Here is a 20,878-nt window from a genome sequence, read left to right on the forward strand (position 1 = left end):
GATAACTGGTAGTAGGTACAGGGACAGGAAGCAGTTTACATCCACACCTTTTCTTCTTCAGGTACAAAGCTTCAGATTGACTCTAAAGGATGTGAACTTGCTGTTGATCTGGAAGCTGCTGTAAAGGAAGAACTAAAAAGAGAGGATTATGTTTTTTCTAAGAACGGGGAATCTGGGAGAGTTACCACCTTAACTCAGTCTAGAACAGCATTATACAGGTATAAAAAAAAAATAAATCAGTTTTCAAATTATTTTCAGTTGATGCTCTTAATTTTCCTTCTTGCTTTACTTGGCTGACTAATCATCACAAGCTGTGTGAAACAGCAGGATGTACATAGATGGCCAGTTTTGTGCCTTCTGCCTAAGGAACTAATTTTGCCTTACAACCTTATGGAATCTTCACTTCCCATTTTTCCTCTCCTCAGCACTGGGACAGAAAAGTGCAAATGGCTCTGCCACATACCTCTCTTAGTTCACAGTGAGGGGATGATGGATGTGGCCTGGAGGAGAGTGACATAGCCTTTACCAGCAGCACTGGTCATGGAGCTCTCCCCTTGGCTCCTTATCACAGCTTTGTCCTCTTTTTCCCTTTGTTCTTCCTGTTGGGTAGAGTAGTTGAGCAATGGCTGTGCAGGGAATTTTAGTCTTGTCCAGTGCTGCTGAGGAGCCTTGACCTGGCACTGGTTGATATTTGTCACAGCTGTCAAGTTCCGCCACCAGGTTTGGGTGAGTGGTTAGTGGATGTGCCTGTTGATTCGAACTCTCAGCACTTCCATAATCCATCTGTAACCTTCCCTCACAGGGAAATCAGCTCAACAATATGGTCAGGGGATTATTTCTCCAGCATCCTACTTCATTTTTGCAGTTAAAGAGTAGCATTTACAGCTCTCATGATCCACAGAAAATGTGTGCAAGGATGTATTGTTTCAACCTTCCTGTGTGGGCATGCAATTGCACTTCCATTCCTCTTCTGTGAATAGATGAGTCACATATAGTATACAAGTTTAATTAACACCCTATTCTAGGGTCTTTAATGGAATACACTGGATTTGTTGCCCAGTTCCATCATGATCTGCTTTCTGGTCAGCTAGACTGGTTTTATCATGTTTATATCCCTCTATAAGAATCACAGCACATATATCAGAAAGTAAATGTTAATTGCTTAAATATTCTTTTCAAATGAGTAAATGCAGCACAGATTTGTGTATCACAGAGCAGCTTATAAATTTGCTCTGCCCATCATGTTTATTTCTGGAGCATTCCTCAAGTACATTTAAACCTAAATACAAAAATTCCTGTCTAGTCTGTTGACTACACATTTAGTTTCAACTGGACAGAGCGAGAAGGCATTGCTGTCTCACTGCCAGACACAAAACATGCAAGGAATTGTGACCTAGCATGGGTGATGCCTTCTTTATTTTTTATTCCTCCCCTATCTCTGCCCCCAATTAGTGAATTACCTGAGAGAGAAGAAGGAGAAGGAGAAGAAACACCAAACTTCAGCCACTGGGGACCACCACGGACGTATGTTCATCAGATTACATATTTCTTCCTATTTACCTTATGTCTTTTTTTCTATGAGCCAAATTAGTTCTCGTTTTTTTTCCCTCCCCTCCTCTGCCAATAACTTTAAGGTCCTTGTCTACCCTGAGCTTTCTTAGATACAGTGAGCTTTTAACAGATGTTCAACAGAACCATGTCTTCTATTTATACAGCTGACTTGGGAAAGATTGGTGGGTTCACGTCGTGGATGACCTACCAGTTCTTGCTCATTTAATAACTATTAGGTGTGAACAATGCACATAGTGCTGCTGTCTCCTTTTCATGGGTTCTCTGCTAAACTTAATGGCAGAATTCCAAATTGCCCAGCCAAGTTTTAGCCACATCCTCATTGTATTGTTAACATTTTTAGGTGAATTGTTTTTATGGTCCTACGTAAAATATGATCAGAAAAGTTGCTTAAGCTGATTAATAGGCATCTCTGACACATGAAAGTCAGTGTTCAGAAAGATGTATGAGAGGCTTTGAATTACTATTTGTCCAGCATGCCTCTTGCAATATTTGCCATTTCCCAGCAATTTCCTCAAACTGAAAGAGGATGAGTGCTTACTTGAAAACCTGCCTGGTTTACCCTGACTTTCTCTGAAATAAAAGCCTATTGGAAGGGCTTGGGTGGACAGCAGGATTTTGTTCTTTTTGTTCGGTGAAGTCTACTCAGGGTAAAAGCCACCTCTGTTGAGACCATTCTTAGGCTTCTGGCCTTATCCCCTTATTAAATCTTCTTCAAAGACCAGAAATTTACAGTTATTTAAGGCTTTGCCTTTATAATTAAAAAAACCCAAAACAACCCTGTTTCAAGCTGTGAAACTATCTGTACTTTTTCAGTGTTGAGATCTTTAGAGACCCTCATGTGTCTCTTGGAATCAGTATTGTTGGTGGACAAACTGTCATAAAGCGCCTGAGGAATGGAGAAGAACTTAAAGGGATCTTTATCAAACAAGTTTTGGAAGACAGCCCAGCAGGAAGAACAAGGGCTTTAAAAACTGGAGATAAAATACTTGAGGTAAATGCAGATAAACCCACATTTTTATTATAAGAAATAAAGATTAACTCAGGTTTTGGAGGAAGGAGAGACAAAATACCACCACCCCTTCATGAAGTATTGATGACAATGTGTTTGGAAAACCAAAAGAAACCCCTGGTGTTGCCTTTTCTTAAGTATAGAGGAGAAAGTTAAAAAAGCTCCATAGTCAGACCTTAAAAAAAGACAGGTCCTGTTAACTGATGGGGAAATGAAAAAAATGAGTGCCTTTTTCCCATGTAAATGAGTAATAAGTTATACCATACCTTTATAAGCATAAGTTACAATATATAGAACAACAGGCTCTTCATACTGAAATTTGGTCTGTTACTTTGTGTGTATTAATTTGGAATAGTCAACAGTCTGATTAACTACTGTTTGGGGAAATCCCTTGATTCTGGCAGGTTGTGTAGGGGAGGAAGCCATTCCTGGCTCTCATCTCTGGCTCTGTGCTAGTTTTTCTACCCATTTTTCACCAAATGAATGCTGCAGAATGTGGGTTCCCAAGCTGATAGTGCTGTTCTTGTTTGTGCTTTAGAGTTGTGTGTGAAGCTTGGAAAAAATATTTCAAATCAGGTTTAGTTCACAAACAGGTAAAATCTGAAAAGTTGTTTTTTACCTACCATTATATCTAGTATTCTCTGGACAATCTTATCCCAATATTTTTATCTAGAAGGATTGCTTTGGGAAACATATGGTCATCTTGTAATTATTAATACTAATTAATACACTCTTCCTTAAACCATCATGGAAATATACTTTTAAAATAATTTGTCTTGACTGCTTTTAGACTCATAGAATGGTGAATGTTGGAAGGGACCATAAAGACCATCAGGTTCTAACCCCCCTGCATGAGCAGGGACACCTCCCACCAGACCAGGCTGCACAAGCCTCATCCAACCTGGCCTTGAACACCTCCAGGGAGGGTGGCAGGCACAACCTCCCTGGGCAGCCTATTCAGGCACCTTCCTACCCTCATGGTGAAGAATTGCTTCCTGATGTCTAATCTAAATCTCCCCTCTTTCAGTTTAAAACTACTCCCCTTTGTCCTATCACTGCTCTCTCTGGTGAAAAGCCCCACCCCAGCTTTCCTGTAGGCCCTACAGCTCTGGGAGGTGCTCTAAGGTCTCCCTGGAGCCTTCTCCAGGCTGAACAGCCCCATCTCCCTCAGCCTGTCTCCAGGGCAGAGATATGGTACCTTCCTCAGGTATGCTAAATGTTCTGCAAATCTGTGTGATCTCTTGAAAGGACTCTGTGCCAAAAACAAGCTACCTAATAAAAATAAACCTTGCTTTTTAGGTTTCTGGGGTAGACCTCCAAAATGCCACACACGAGGAAGCAGTAGAAGCCATCAAGAATGCGGGAAATCCTGTCGTGTTTGTGGTTCAGGGTTTGTGTAACGTACCGAAAGTAAGTTTATTTCTCTTTTGATTCCAAAACTTAATAAATGTGTAATATCTTATTTTGAACTTGGATGAATTTCTTTCAGCAAGTTCCATCAGTTTTTGTGTCCATCCTTTCTGTCAGTGTTTCTGCTTATGATTGATTACTTGTCTGGCCTGATTTGAAACCTTGTTTCTCTGGTGTAAATCTGCTGGCTAGGTGTTAAGTCAGTTCCCCCACCTGTGTAATTAAGTCTGGATCTGTGTGTTTTAATTTGTTCATATTTCACAGTCTAAAACTACTCTCAGTTATCCAAATGAACAAAAGTGTAATTAAAATTAGCCAGATTCACACTAGCAACTCCGTGTAAAGTATGTCATCAAAGAGACCTGAAGTAGTTATTTGGGAAGAAGTTAAATTTCAAGAGGTTTAGACCTCTCCTCGTCTGCAAGGCGAAGGCAAGAAGCCTTTTAATGCCTTAGAAAAAAAAGGCTTACAACTCTGTCTGCCCCCCAAGACTTCTGTGTACTTTTGGTATATTCTGACAATGGTGGATTAGTAGACCTAAGGAGACCTTTTTGACAACTGTAGACAAATCTGGCACAACCATATCCATTATTTTTCAAGTGCCCCAGGGAGTCTTTCAAGATCTATTAAGACTTTCACCAGCTATGCTGGGAAGATGCTCAAGCAGTGATGGCAAAAATTGCAGTGATGATAACTGAGCTGGGTCCTTTTCTCTATCAGCCTTTTCACAGAAAAGATCCAAAAAGACTGTCAGAACAATCAAGTGTTCAGCTGCAGCTCTGACCATTACTTTCCTGGCCAATCTAGAGAGATCAAGGGAAAGATGGACAACTTGAAATTTGAGTTGTTTTGCTTTGAACTGTAAGCTGTAGGAAACTGGGCATTCGCAGCCTTTCAGCAGTGCTGCACAGGCCTAGCTCCCATTCACCAAAATAAGGTGCTGCCAGAGGAGTGGGAATAGATAACATCTTGAAAGAATAAAGAACAACAAAGAGGAATATTATGTGGAAGCTAGACATGTTCTCTTTCATAAGGTGTATGTGTGCATGGACTGTGGTCTCTATCTGAATAATTAAGAACTGACACTTCAGCAGTCCCTGCTGAACTCAGTGTCAAGGATGTGCATTCCTATTGGTGACTTCAGAGTGATGCTTAATTGAATGAAGAGATGGGGCTAAATATCAAACAGTGAGCCTAAAAAAAGTAGAGAATATTTATAAAGTCATTTAAAGACTGCAATGCAATGAATATCCTTCTACGTGGAGCAAAATGAAGAGTGCACTGGGTAGCTTTATTGTTGTCATTCCCTAATTTTTGGATGTTTGTTTGTTTTGTGGCCATAATGCTCTTTTTAATGTGTGCAATATATATTATTTTCAGATGGTTTCTGCCATACAGCCTAAGGGAATCAAAGTCAGCAATGATCAGGAAGAAGACAAAGAAAAGAAGAGTGAAAAGGTATTTATTCCATTCAGTGCTATACCCAAGTTTTACTACATCCAATGGTATAATAGCATGCATTTTAACTCTATGATAAGTCCCCCTCCCCAAAGTCTGAAATGAAATTTGAAGTGTTTTTGTTGAAATATCTTTGATTCAAGTAATTTTTGCCGTATTTCTGCCAAGCACAAGGCAGGTTTCTGACAAATGTTCTGTGGATCTCCCCTGGGTGCTGAAACCCTGTATTTATTGCAGCTCTTCCCTGGCACCTTTCTGGAAGTACCTGCTTTGCTTCATGTGGAGGCAAATTGATTCCCTTTGTTCAGTAGAAACAGAGAAATAATAACATGTACACAAATTATATCCTTAATGTGAGGCTGTGTGAAATTCAGTAGAATCATGTTACAGGATAATTAAATCCACCAAGTCTCCTACATTTCCCATTCCTGTGTCAAACAAGGAAATGACCGAGTGATCTGTAGCTGGCCAGCTAATTGTGAAGCAATTACTGCTGAGGAGCTTCCAAGCAACTTCACAGCAGATTTAAAAGAGAAAAAAATGTTTGGTCTAAACCAGTGGATTTGTTTTAAATTGCTGCAATAAGGGAAAAATTAATTTCTCCTTCCCAGCCAGGTTACTCTGATGGCCAAGGTGTTTTCCTGTGGGAACTGTGCTGGCTGGTGAGTGCAGGTCAGGTGCTTTCAGAGTTGGAACGGGAGGAGCAGAGACAGAAGTAGTGCAGACAATAACTTCTGCCTGGTGCAGTTTAACATGCCAACAATAGGATGAACTTTTCATTTGATCCTACTCGGTTGTCTGGTGTGTGGTGGGTAACTGAGAAGGCCCTCTTGCCTCCAAAAGCTTTTGTGAGGCTCCTTTCAGGTCCTGCCAGATACAGAAGCTATGAGGCTCAGTTATTCAAAAAAAATCAAGAAAGGTGTTGAAGTCCTGCTTTTATGCCAGTGGATAATACTTACAATGAGCAGTTACAATCTCCTTTTCTTGGTTTTGTTATCTATATTTCTAATCTCAAAAGCACTCATCCTCTTGAATTGTGCTGCCTTTCATGTCCAGGACTCCAGCGTGTTGCGTTCTATAGCATTCAGAGGTGAAAGACGGAGCCTAATCTTTTTCAAACCTTTTTCATCTACTGGTGCTGTAAACTGATGGGTGGAATATAGAAGAGCTTCAGTGCATAAATATGTAGCTCCCTTTTAGCTTTGAACGTTGATTCACAAAGCAGTCCTACTGTGCTACAGTAGGGGCATCTCTGAGTTGGAAAGAGTTGCTGTTAGTGGATTACTAGGCTGCGTCCCTGTGGGGAATCAATGATATTTCTAGTCCAGTCTTCAAGGTGTCACAAAGGAGTTTGGTTTGAAAGCAGTTACATCCAGCTGGAAAATCTGCCTGTCCCTGTATGATGAATTATCTTTTCAACACTGCAGGTTTTCCCTGATTTGTTGGTGTTTATTCTCCTCTATTGATCTATTTGTTTAAAAATGATGAAGTGATTTATATAAAACACTTAAAACAATTGAGCTGCTTCTGGACAAGCCAAATATTGACATTATTTTGCTGGCTGGCTATGTAAACTGGGCTTTTGCCTGTGTGCTGGGAAGAGCTGTGTTAATAAAAAACCATGGTATAAAGGGGTACCCTGACACAATTTACTCATCTGACTTTTCAGCAGATCTCTTGGGATGAGGAGACAAGCTTGTCCTTCTGAGCCATGGAAAACTGCTGGATAAGCTTAGGTGTCTTGTATAATTTCACACAGACTTTCTAACAGATGTTTAATGTCAAAAAGCCAAAGGGTCAACATTTATATATGAGTCATTACTAAATTATAGTGATACTACTGATTTGTCATAGGCAGCTGCAAGTGGAGCTGCAGATTTTCCAACTTTACCTGATCAGTAATGTAGAACATGGGTCTTCCTTCCAAGTGCTCATATTATATACTCTTACCACTATTGGACTGAATTCATTTGTTCTTGTTATGCTGTCCTCAATACAGCACTTTTCCTGTAATGTCTTTTTAAACGGATGGGATGATCTTTAACTTATCTCACAAAATTTTCTACCTAGCTTGCATTGCAGTTTGCTAGTTATCCAAATTTAGGCTCAAGATTTTAGAAATCCATGTGCAGGTTCAGCTTTCATTGTACACAGTGAAAAATTTTATCCTAAGTTTGATGTTTAGGTGTTGAGTTGTATTTCCCAGCTATAGAAGAAATTAATTACAGGCATTCTGGTTGCTCTAATGGCTTTTCGTACTCAGTGTTCCCTTGCTGAAGTGCATCTTGCTATTAGTAGTGGGGTTGCATGGGATACAGTGGAAGGTAATTCAGTGAAATCATGTAACAAAGTAAGGCATGATCCAATTACTTTGGAGCTATAAAAACAGCTGCTTGGAGGGACAAGTGCCTGTTTCCATTGGAGTCGGATCCTATTCTTCACGCTGGCCATGCGCCGCTATATTCATCATTATAGGAGCTGCCTGTATCTGTGTGAGGTAAAGGAATTTTATTGTAAGTTATAATTGAAAATATTTTCTTAAGTTTATGCCAAAATAGTAGTGAACTGTTATGTTCTAATATTCATAGATGCACTAAGAAGACTGGGTTTTTATTTTATATTTAAAAGTTTGACTTTTATCGGTACCAGGCAGGTTTGGTGTTGAGTCTGTAATAAGGAAGGAGGTATAATTTAATGTTTATTTTTGAGCCTTGATAAATGTTTGTGATGATACACAAGTACTTTGTCAACAAGTAAATGTGCATGCACAATTGTTATTTTCTTTTTTTGATGTTCAGTGTCACTTCTTGTTCTGTTTTCTTGTGTAAAATCCTATGCTGCAGAATTTAGCATTGCAATGAAGTGCTGTGTGTGTACACATGCAGTGCAGTAGACAATGTGATTTTTGTCTTGTGCATGGAGGTTACAAAATATGTACCTATTTGTCTTCGAATCCATTAGAGAAAATATGGGGCTCCACCTCCAATGAAATTGCCACCTCCTTATAGAGTGCTTGAAAGACTGCATGCAGAAGAAGCTAGTGTGGATGAAGAGGAGGATGAGGATGCTTGTACAGAGGGTGAGTAGTGCCACAGTCATTACATCAGATGACACTGAGACGACACAATCAGGTTGTGATAAATGTATCTGCTTTTTCTTGCCTATGTTATGGGAAGCACTGCTCAGTGTGACAATAGCATACTCTCCTCAGCCTTGGTCTTACCAGGGGCTGCTGAGTTGCAACTTGGTCTTCTGTTCCCAGCCAGGCTCCCATAGCTCAGCTCTTCTGAAGAGGTACCGGAAGAGCTCTGTTTATTTTCAGTCTAAAAATGTCTAAGCAATGTCTAGAGGACTTGCTTTGGCAGGGATGTCAGTGGGGAAGGGCAGATGTTGTGCTTCTCTGTTGTTGCAGTGGTAGTTGAGCAGGCGAAGGCTGTGACCCACTGGTGTGCAGTCCTTGTCCAGAAAAGCTGCAGCTGATTTCAGACAGTGCTGTTCAAGCAAAATATTTTCCTTTAAAAACAAACACCTGCTGGTTTATTGCTTCAGTACTCTAGTGGAAAAAAAAGGATACCCTTTTTTTGAAGCACCTTTCTGGGAAAGGTTCTGCAATTTTTCAGTTCTGGGTTTTGCAGTGAATTGTGATAATACCGTGGAAGAGTAGAGACCTGAAGAGTAGGATGCACTGCAACTTAAGAGCTGCTGGCAGTGGGACTTTGATTCCAGCATACAGCTTTTTTAATTACAACTTTGGATAAACAGAATAGTATTATCCATAGCTTATCTTCCCATAAAATATTTAGGAATACAAAAAGAGTAGTCCTAAATTATTTTCTAAAATTGGTTACTTTTTATTTTTGCCTTTATACTCTCTTGTACCAAATCAGCATACATTTGGGCTTTTGTTCAGGTTTGGTTTGGGTTGTTGTTGTTTTTATTCTACAGTGATTTTTCTCACCATCATCTGTCTTGGAGTGGTTTTTGTTTGCACTAGTTCTGGGTAAGTCAACGCAGAGATGCCTTTGTAGCTTTTGACCTTGAAGCAACCATGGCTCCCATTCAGAGTGGAAGCTCCTAATTTGGGGCCTGCTGGTGGGAAAGCTTTTCCAGCTGCTCTTGCTGATTTCCTTGGCAATGGTGTGCCATTGAAGCCGAGATAATTAATGAGTTTGGTTGGTTTGTCACTTTTAGGGCTGCTTTGGTGGAGATGAGAAGGATTTTGGAAGGTTGTTCTCATGGAAACAGTACTGGGGGCACAGAAGCAGGGTGTTCAGCTCTGCCTCTGTTGCTTTAAGGAAAAGCTGTGAGTTCTTGAACCAAATGAGATTCTTCCAGAACTCCCCCTTACTGAGTTTTTCATCTCATCTGTTTGGAGTACAACACACAGTTACCTCAAGAAGGTTTTTCAGTGTTTCTGTGGGAGAGTGGTAGTCAGGAGGAGCATTTGACTGCAGACTCTGTGCATGTTGGATTGAATATATCATGAGCTTTCAAACCAACTGTAAACCTCCAATTGTAGCAAACTGATTTCAGCTTGTTATTAAAGTTATAATTCGCAGTTAAGTAGCCTGACACCTGAGGTATCTAATTAGGATGTGCCTCAATCTCAGTGCTTGCTAAACCTAAGTTAATATTTTGCACAGAAATAATATCTTATTGATGGGCTTGGTCATTTCTCAGCAGCTCAGCCATCCCTAATGATATTGCAGGCTGAGACTAATAGCTGAAAAGGTAAAGCTCCTTCTGATATTAAATTCATCAATCCTACTGGATTTGGCAGCAGCAAACAGAGCTATTCAGATTAATCTCCTTCTCTCCACTCTTTTTATGAACTGCAGTTGAATGTTTTGCAATAGCCATCGTTGCCATGAATCTTGGAAAACCAAGATCTGCATTTTCCATTTCATTCTTCCCCACTTAATTCTGTTTCTTTAAAATAAAAAACAGCTAAGGAAGCTTAAACTAAGTTTGTACCTCAACCCTTGAAGTAAAAAGCAGGTTAGAAATGATCTAGCTGCACTTAAGGTTATTAAGCATCTTGGCAGCTGTGAAACAGGCTTTTCCAGAGTCTCTCTTCTGTGATCACTTGCAAAACAAAGTGTGCTCTGTAAATTCCAGCACAATATTGTTTTATGAACTACTTGGTACTCATAACTTCTGTTCTAATTCTTGAGAACCTTTCCCAGAAATCTCCAGGCCAGTACTTGCCTTTTTAACACTGTTGATTTGCATACTGATCAATTCCTTACTCCTCCTACTAGTTCTACAGTTTTTGTAAACTTAACTAATAATTTTCTGAGCTTCACTGAACACGTGAACTAGATTTCTTACCTTCCTTATTTAGAAGATCAGGTACTTGAAAGGAAGCGGTGTCAGCTCAGGTAAACTCACACCTTATCCTCTCTCATTTACTCCCTGTAGTTTTCAATCTGTGCCAGTGGCATGGAAGGCTTTAGCCGGCATTTTGAAGGGGGCAGCTGTTAAATCTGTCCTCTGGTTGTGCTCCTGATGGATTTTTATTTTACTTTTTTAACAATCTTATTAATTCAGCTGCACTGTCATGAACCTACTAATTAATCTTTTTCCATACTCCAGAAATATTTCACTTTCTCCACTTGACATTTTTTCTCCTTGTTTGCCACTTCTTTCAACCCAAGCTTTCATCTTCTCTCTCTGTGTCCTGCAGCACTCCCCATACTGAAAATGAAAACAAAGCACTCTTAGTGTCCCTATCATTTTTAGAAATTTCTTCTTTCTGTCCCATCCATACAGCTTCACAGTCTTCATGTTTTGTCTCTTTTCCCCTTAAAGTGGCTGAATAACCTTTTGGCATTCATTTAATTTCCCCTGTGGCATCTAAATCCACTTGCCTTTGGGCAATTCTCCCTTTCTTTTCAGCTTTTCCAGCACTGAAACTGTAACTTCCATTGCTGAGTTGTAACAAACAGTCGTTTTGTGTAGATGTTCTGCCTCTTCTTTCCAGAAGTAGTTCTTGATCCAAATAAAGTGAATCCTTGTTGGGGTAGAACGACTGGGCAGCTCTTGGTTTAGAGAAACTTCAGGCATCCTCTATATTTCTATTGTTTAAGAAGTTTAAAGCAGTTCCAGGTGTTTTGTTGCAAATGTGTCTTCTTGCACCCATGTCCCTTAGTTTCAGACCTGCTTCCCCTTTATATTTCAGTTCCATTTGGACCACCATTACTTCCAATGTTATTTTCTAAGTTCTTAGGTGATAGACTTCGAAGGCAAGTTGAAAATAGTATTTCCTCTTGGTTTCTTTCCTTTTAGTGATTCTGTCAAATCTCTATCACTATTCAGTTCTAACCCTGGGTAATGTGGTTCTTGTTTATTCTTTGCTTTGACTTTGCTGGTTTTAGCCTTTCGGTTTACACTTTAAAATAGCTTTTTTTTAATAAACTTGCAGCCTGTGCATTCTGCTGCAAAAGGAGCCTTCAAAATGCTTCCTCTTACAGACCCAAAAATGTTCCAACACGGGTTGGGAGTTATACCTCCCTACATAGGGATTATTTTGGAGGAGGTCACTCTCCATGAAAAGGATTTTTTTTTTTAGGCTTCCCAAACCTTAAAAAGTCAGCTTTTGAATAGGATTTTTTTTTTTTTAAAATCAAAACAAGTAAAAGGAGGGGAGAGCCTACAAAGGAGCTATTTTGTACTCCAAGCAGCTGTGCTACAGGCTGCATCAATGGGCATTGGTGTGTTTCCCTTTAGTGGTGGATGGCTGTAGGTGTGCATTAAGAAGCTGCTAATAGACTAATGTGCACCCTGTTGTGGCTTATTGCTGTAATGAGGGGTTAGCAGTAAAAAGAAGCAGAGGAAATGGATGGGCAGAGTAGTTTGTAATGGAATGTTTGGTGAGGTTTCCCTCAGGGCATTCATAACTGTGCAATTCAGATGGAGTTTTGTGATTGAGTTGAAGCAATCAGAGGCTAAGTAGGAAAGACCTTAAAAACATTCTATGAAAAGTAAAAAGGCAACTGTTGAAAGAGCTTGGAATCCTTAATTTCAGTTTATATTATATTTTTTAGTAAATTCTTGTGTCTAGTTAGTTGACTGAGATTGATCTGGGTGGTTTCAAATAAGTTTAAAATAACAAAAATAGATAATGATGAAAAAATTGTGAAAAGTGGCTAAGATAATGGACTAGACGCTGCTGGGCTCAGACTTCCTGTCTGCAGGGATGTTAAACTTTATCTAATAAGGGGATAATAATGTCCCTTCCTTTTATTTTGTTTCTAGATAATGTAGAAATCAATGAAGCTGTAAGAAAGCACAATGATTTGTCTTCTTAAAATGCTTTTTGAGGAATGGTGGTTTCTCTACCAATGCAAGAGATTTTAAAACTTCTCTAGCATTTTCACTTTGCATTCCCCAGTGGGATAAATCTGTAGCTGAAAAGGGTGCAAAGGAGTTCACTGGGTGTGTGTGTGTACATGTTGATTCAGACAAGCCCACACTGCCTGTTGTCTCAGTAGGGTTGGGGTTAGGGAGCTCTTGGGCATGTCAGCAGTGTCCCCATCACACCTAAGGCTTTTAGCAGCTTCCATGGCTCAGTGATATCCATGAGAGGATGGTGGCTTTCACTGAAAACAAAGGAGGAAAGGAAGGAATGGGAGTTCTGGGGAGGCTTTGTGGAAGGTGTGGTAAAGAGTGTGGGGTATGTGAAGATGTGGCCTCAGGATGTGTCTCTGCAGTGCTGGGGTGAAGGTGGGAATCTAACTGCTTAGAATCTGTTTCATGCAAAGCTGTGCAAAAACAAAGGAAAAGCAGTTCTTAATTTTATTCTAATTTTTTTGGGGTGGACACCCAAAACCAGTGATGATCTTCAGGTGAGGCAGCTTGTGCAGCCAAACTCTGCCTCTCCAATAGATGTCACTGCAATCAACAGCAAATAGGGATGATGTTCAGAGTCAGATGTAGCTTGAAAAAATGCTTCAAGCTTTATGATTATAAAATGTTGAAGAAAAAAATATAGTAATTGCAAGAATTAATTGCCTAAAATATAGTAACAAGTGCATTTAGTACGGTGGATTTTCAAAGATCAAGCAGGAGCCAGGATTAGATGAATGGAGCAGTGACTTTCATTTTTTTGCTCAGTGTTAATCTCCATTTAATATGACTCTATACTGCTAATCTTCTTTTCCTATTCTTGTTCTGACCCATAATTAGCTAAAATATGTAAGTTTTGTAACCAGCCCTAATAGTGGATCCAGAAGGGCTGTACATACTGGGCAGACTCATAAGCTGTTGTGCCACATGAGGATAGATTACAATTTTGGTGTCATTTTAGTTTGAGGTTGTGGTTTAGTCTGGGTTTTTGTTATTGAGCTGGCTTTTTTTTTTTTTTTACTCTCTTTGTGAATCACATGCACAGCTCTCATCATCTGTTGAAGTATTGCAAAAGGAAATTACATTTTTGATGAATTAACAGTAAAATTACAGCTGGGACTTCTTGTATTTTTTTACTGTGTGCTTGCACATAATGCACTGAACAGATGGCTTTGTATGTGCTGTGATACATATTCTAAAGAAAGGACAATGAACTTTAAAAATGAACAAATTAATGGCATTAACAAAATAACAGAGTATTTTGAGTTGTATTAAATGCAGTGTTGTGGAAGAATTAGTGAGGACTACCCAAAATGACTAAGTACGTTTATAAATTTAGAGAGAGATTTTCATCTTTGCTTTTTTTAATTGCTAAATGAGGGATTTTGAATCTCTTCAATGTGTCACTTCAGCCCTCATTGCAGTAAAACTAACACTGCTCGTTCAGAGTTACAGTCAAATACAAGTTATGATGAAGTTTGAGTCTTAGAATCGCAGATTGGATTTGTTCGGTGACACTAAAAAAACAACCCAACCCAAACCCTATGAACCTGTATCAGTGCTGGGAAACTGCAGGCTTTGCAGCATTAGGACATAATGCATATTACGAAGCTGTTTCATGAAGAGAAATCCATTTTTAACCCCTGTAGTTTGCCTGAAAAAGGATGCTTAGAGAAATAACTCCTGTTAACTGCTCCTCTGCCGTGCAGCAGGTCAGTCGGCAGGAGGTACCTGCAGCTCCCAGGGATCTAAAGCACCCTCTGAGGTGAGTCGGGGCTGGGGATGGAGATGTCAGTTGAATGCCAGCAGGGTAAGGCACTGCACAAACAGCAGCATCGGTGGGTCAGATGGGGGAAACCAGAGATCTGCTGCTCCCTGCACACTTTCCTAGGCAGCTTTCATCTGCTGGCAGATGTAACTACGAGCTTGTGGGTAGCTTGAAATTAATGTAATTGATGGCATCTCGTAATAGAAACAGACAGACGGTTTGCCCTTAAGGAGAGAAAAAGCTCAGAAAAATAGGCCCAAGGTCGTCAGAAGAAAGACAAGCTCTGAGTCTGTGTATGATGAGGATTTGAGCTGCTTACAGCCCTGAATGTTTGTCAGGAATGCAGATATCTTGAAGTACATGCTGGTACAGCAATGGTACAAGGGGGTTTCCCAGGTAAGGATTTGGATCTATCTCTATATTGTGTTTGTTTCCAGCAAGTAATTTTAAGAATTTTTAGTGATAATTTAGAACTAGTGAGGGGCTGGGGCATAGGAAAATAATAGCACAGAGCATTATTTTTTTTCTCATTTTGAAGCGTGGTCATATAGCATGATTGAAATATTGAATGCATCTAATACCTTTAAAATATTTTGTCATGTGCTGGCTTATAAATCATTGTTTCTGTGTACATTGGTGTTCAGCATTCTTGTATACAAAACTGACATGAGCATGCAGTGCTTAAACTGTAAGAATTCCTAGCATTAAATTTCTTGCTGTATAGAATAATCTACTCCTTCATAACTGTTATTGTAATGTAGAGACAGATGGCTGAATTTTCTTCACTTTGCTTGTTAAGAATGTGTTAGGTAAATGTTTTTAGACTAAAATAAAAAGCTGCTGGGGAATCTAAACTGAATATTCAGCATTTTCATGGTAAAAGGAGGCAATACAAGAATAAAGCAATGTGCTAGTAAACAAATGAGCTATTTGCAACAAAGGATAATCTAATCTTTAAATATTGCCTTAAATTGCATTTGTTCTTAGGTATGTTCTTTTCTTCCAACACAAGCCAGGTATCCAGAGAACAGCATTAAAAAGCTAGGCATGAAATATACTGATTTGATGCTTTAAGGTTATTACATTGTCTAAGGCATGGTGCAGGTGGCTGCTGTTGTTTGGGATCTTTGATCTTGCTCAAGTGTTACAGATAGGTAATTTCATATAACTTAGAGATACAAGATAATGTCTGTGGTATAAATCTACACACACAGGTATCCCTGTCCCAACTTGCTAAGAGGATAATGCAAGTAGATCTTGATATTGCTGTCATTGAAGAACACTTAATATCACTGCAATGACTTGCACCTAAAAATATGTTAAAAGGATATAAATATTTAATGTAAATCATTAAATAAAGGAAAGACAAACACTAGCCCATAAAAGGCAGTTGTGTTTTATATTCCTCTATGTCTGATTTTTAGATAGGAAGGTATCTCTCATCATTACATTGTAAATGATGTTGCTCCACAGCACACACAGGGAAAAAATATTAAAAAGAAACTCTACTGTGCATCTTGTCTTGTCCAGACTAGCACAGCATTGCTTTTAGTTAGAATGTAGAATGGATTATTTGCATAATAGCTCTGTTCCAAAATGGTCTGCTTGGTTTAAACAGTAGCTGCTCCAAATAGGTAGTGAAAGTAAGCCTCCAACAGAAGGGCAAGTAAAAATGTTAAATGACAATAATTTTATTCTTTACAGATGTGTCCTAGTTTTCCACAATATTCCAGGAATGGAGACAGCTGGCCAGAATAACTTCTTGCACTGTTTGAGAAAGTTGAAGTTACGTTTTGCTCCTCAATCTTAAAACTTGATTCTCCCTTATTCAGTGTAGTGGCTTAGGGGCTAGTCATCCATTTACCTTCTGCTTGGAGCAGGTATGTAATTGCTCTTTGTCAGGGTAGCTGGCATTTAAAGAGCAATCCAGAATATTTTATCTCTAGCTATGCTAGCTGTGATGCACTGTGACAGGCTATTAATAATTTGCTTTATGCCTTGTAGGGGCCACATGTGTATTGAAAACTACTTTCAAGTTCATGACCCTAGGAAAAGATCTATATACCCATATGCATATATACGTGTGTGTGTGTGTATAAAAGACTGCTGTCTGCATCAGATGAACATCTCTATTTTATCAGCAAATTCAAAATTCTTTTGCCATATTGAGAGCAGAGGAGATGCTGTGGCAACTGGCTAAAGGACAGATAGTTCTTTCTGCTATCCCAGAAGTAATAATGAGCCTTTTATAGTTAGTGTAATGATGGGCATGTCTGTTTGCTTCATCACTGCTTAGAGATCAGGGCTTTTGCTTTCCTGTCTCTGCTTCCCACAAAAGTTATTAGAGGAAATGTTAAAGCATTGAGCTTTTGGGGATCATTAAGGAAACAGCAAATTTCTGCTGCTGTGAATGTAAAAAGTGCAGGTGTGTGTGTACGTGTGCTGGGCAGGGATGGAGTGGAGGTCTTAGGAGCACAGCCCTCCAAAGCTGAGGGCCCTGGGCTGTACTGGTGTCCCTCTGCAGAGCCCACAGCCATTGCCCTCCACGTGCTTCCCTCAGACAAGGGCTGAGCACCTCCATCAACACACCCATTAATCCAGGTTGCCTTGGCAAATGGGACTGTGTTCCCTACAGGCAGGTGGCAAGTCAGTGACCACTGACTGGTGGCATCTTGGTGCTGTATGCTCCAACCCTCTCCTCACCCTGCTCACCACCAGTGCTTCAGGAACCAGTCACTCTCGGGTTCCACAGCTGTAATTCAAGATCCAGGAGCAGGGTTGATATTGGTGTCATATTCTGGGGTTATTTTGAGAAGGTGAGGGGAAAGGGAAGCAGAGTGGAATGTTGTGGTTTGTGAGTGCAACAGGAGAGTAGGACAGTTAAGGGAACTGGTTGGGGTTTTGGTCTGGAGGAGGACCCTGCTCTTCTGCATGTCTTTGGGCAGACAGGCCAGCACAGAGTCAGGAGCCACCAGCAGCCCAACAGCAAAAGCTGAGTGAGCTAAATCTGTTCAGGTCATGGATGTGCTGCCAGGGAACAGAGCTACAGGTGAATCACTGACATTGTCTAAAGCTAGCACTGATAAACTTTGACTTCATCATACCATTTTGTGATTGTTCAGTAGATACCAAATGCTTTAACAGTTGTTTTCAGGTTGTTGTTTGGGTTTTTTTTAATGCTTTATGTAGTTTCAGAGGTTTTTGTATCCCTTAACTTGAAAACCAAGTGCATTGGCTATCACACATGTATAACTACATATGTATTTGTGATTTCAGAACTGTAAGCTTAAGTAGCATTTTTTGCTTTTAAGTAGCCCTTTTGATTAACATTCATTATGTTAAACTTACATAGTACACTGAAACAGCTCCTCTATAAAATGAGGTAATAATTTATCATTTCCATGGTGAGATGGTCCTGGGAATATTCTGAGATATTGAACATAAGTTCTCATACTTGTAATGTGCTATTACTTAGAATTGAACCACATAATTAAATTGGGAAGCATTTGGATGGAAATGCCAGTGTATGAAGGCACAAGGCATTTGCTGGTGTGTGCACATACCTGTGGAGCTAAGTTATGGCTCTTGATGCAGTGCTTACGAAAGCAGAGAGAATGACACCAGCCAAATGGTTCTTAAAGGTGCTACTCTGGGAGTAAACAGCAAGCAGCAGCATTTGATGTACCTTAAAACAACAGCAAAGTGTAGCTTGTACTACTACAGGGTGAAATGGTCCTGAAATTGTCTGCTCTGGTAGAGCCAGGACTGTTCTGTAACGCAGCCATCAGGGATGCTCTGCACAGCAGATCAGCTGGATGTCCAGGGAAGGAGGAGGGACAAGATTCCCTTGGTGCTGGACCCTCTTGCTCCCTGTGCCAGGCTTGTATGCAACTCAAACGTTCAAGTCTGGACATTTCTCTGCACTGAACTGTAAACCATAATGCAAACTGTGTTCTGAACCAGAAACTGTATTTCCGGCAAGTGTTTGGCAAAAAAAATCTATTTTAACCCCCTAAGGTTTGGCTGTACTCTCCTCCATTTTGTTACCTGTAGCTCTCCTAGGGACATGACAGGTTATTTTGAGTGTTATTTTGTTGTGCATCATTAGCATATTTAAATAGGCAATGTAGTAATTTTACAGCACGAGCTCATTTCAGGATTGAGCTGTGAAAAGTACAGAAGATACGATTTTTGGAATAGTGTTTCTCAAGGGAAGAAAGCCTTTAAGTGAACAGCCTGACAGCATGGCATATAGTGAGGTGTCACTTGAAGGGCTGGGAGAAGAGTGGAAGAGGAAAAAATGAGATGAGACTGGGATGTGATGGACGAGGGAGTAAGTAGAGCTGTATGCACGGATGAGCATGGGCAGCCTATGAGCCAGGGCCAAGAAAGAGGTTTAAAGAGATTCTGTGAGGAACAGGGAGTTCAGCGAAGCCTTTCAGGGACAGAATGATGTGGTCATTCTTCTGTGTGTGCAGGAGGCATATTGTGGTGGTGTCAGTGAGTGGTGCTTGCACAGTGACACGCATCAGGGAGGGCGCGGGCTGGGAGGGCAGAGCCAGCGCAGCAGCTGCTGGCAGCGTGAGCAGGTGGCTCTTGGCACCCGAGCAAACCCACGGGCTGACCCTCTCCGTGTCCCTGGATGGGTCTGTATGGCAGCCAGTTGGTACATCTGCTCTGGCCTGTCCTCCCTGTCCCTTGATAGCCGTGTGTTGGCAGACCTTCCCTTTTCCTTTTTGGCTGATTCCTGGGTTCTGCTTGGAGAGATGCAGCAGAGATGTTTGAAGGGGAGGGCGGAGGTGCTGGGTGGGTGCTCTCTGCCCTGCCTCCAGCCAGGGCCTGAGTGCAGAGTTGTGAAGAGTTTAATGAGTGCTTCTGTGAGTACTGCAGCTAATGAGGTTGGATTCCTACAGATTTGTGTCTCCCTTTCAACTGACTTTGGGGTGTCAAGGAAGGTGTGAGCTCCGATTTAAGCTTTTCCTGTGGCTGGAGCATTTCTGAGGGCTTTTTCTCATGTGAATTCTTTGACGCTTTAATAATGTGTGATCTTGCACCAAAGCCTTTCCCCCAGTCGGGGTATTTATCAGGTTTCTCTCCTCTGCACAACTGTTTTTTTTTCATGGGCCTTTCATAGTACCTTTGAGACCCCCTAGTCCACCATCAGATTTGCTTCAAATTGGCAAGCAGGTTCAAAGCTTTTGGGGCAGGAGCTTGGCTTGCACAGGGTACGATCACATAAGCTTTGTTCCTGAGGGAAAACAGAATAAAATTATTTACCATATAAAAGTTAAGCTTAATTTATATTAAGAGATTAAAATATAAATAATAAACACTACAGCGTAACCCCCAGACTGCAGTTTAGAAGACCTGGCATCTCTTGTGGCTTGGTTACCGTCTGTTGGATGCCTTGGTTGGCCATCTGTTGCAAGATACAGAAAGCATCTTGAGCATTCTGGTGCTCCATGCCACCATTTCTAGGGGTTAGATGGCCGTTTATATTTAAAAATAAAAATAAATAAAAAGCAGGATCCATGGAGTTCCAGCTTGCCCACAAGACAGTGTTTATTCCTGAAGAACAAGACCTGGATGCATCTGACTCATCCCTTTTGAAGGCTACATTCCATAAGAGAAAAAAAATCAGTTGAATGACAACCCAAAAGAATTACAGTAGAAACTTCCATACCCTGCTCTTATTTTTCCCTCAAGCATTTGTTTTTTAACTTTCTTTTTAGTTGATTTCCTCCTCCAGTCAGAGTGGAAAAAGTAAGTCTATTTAATATACTGAAGTTTATCCATTTAGCTCTTCCTCTTGGAGAAATCCTTGGAGACGGATTTCTTTTGCCAGAGGAAAAGAAAGAGCCCTTGACATATTGCAAGTCTCCGTTCACATACATCATCAATTTCCTGATTATAATTGTGTTCACATTTTTAAAATGCCCAAAGCTTAATGCATTAATATCTTTATTTCATTAAATACATTAAAGAGAAGCTATTTGTTACCTAATAACATACTTCTGTACTAAAAATACCTGCTAAAGCACTCTGACACTTGTTTATGGTTATATTTTTTTCTGCAGAGAAACTAATGCCTTGCTTATCACCTCTTATTTGAAATGTGGTGTAAGCAAAAGTATCTGACCCTAATCCTTTTATTTTACTTATTGTGGAAGAGAAGGCAGGTCTCTCAAACTCTGTCCTTTAGAGAGATTAAAAACAATCAGAACAGAATTTTTGATAGAAAGTATTGTCTTATTTAATCAAATGTCTTAAGTTTTATAATGTCATAAGTGCAGCATAAACCTGATTAACTTCTC

At 40.2% G+C, this 20,878-nt stretch overlaps 1 protein-coding gene across 1 annotated transcript in view; it reads left to right on the plus strand.

The window, feature by feature from the left end:
• INADL (InaD-like (Drosophila)) overlaps positions 1-20,878 on the plus strand; it is a 143,166-nt gene that overhangs the window by 51,782 nt on the left and 70,506 nt on the right. The window contains 6 exon segments of the mRNA XM_010007958.1: positions 62-218; positions 1,453-1,524; positions 2,386-2,563; positions 3,881-3,991; positions 5,372-5,449; positions 8,411-8,528. Coding sequence (XP_010006260.1) covers positions 62-218; positions 1,453-1,524; positions 2,386-2,563; positions 3,881-3,991; positions 5,372-5,449; positions 8,411-8,528 — 714 coding nt within the window.

Source organism: Chaetura pelagica, unplaced genomic scaffold (assembly GCF_000747805.2).
Source record: "Chaetura pelagica isolate M959 unplaced genomic scaffold, ChaPel_1.0 scaffold212, whole genome shotgun sequence".
Lineage (NCBI taxonomy): Eukaryota > Metazoa > Chordata > Aves > Apodiformes > Apodidae > Chaetura > Chaetura pelagica.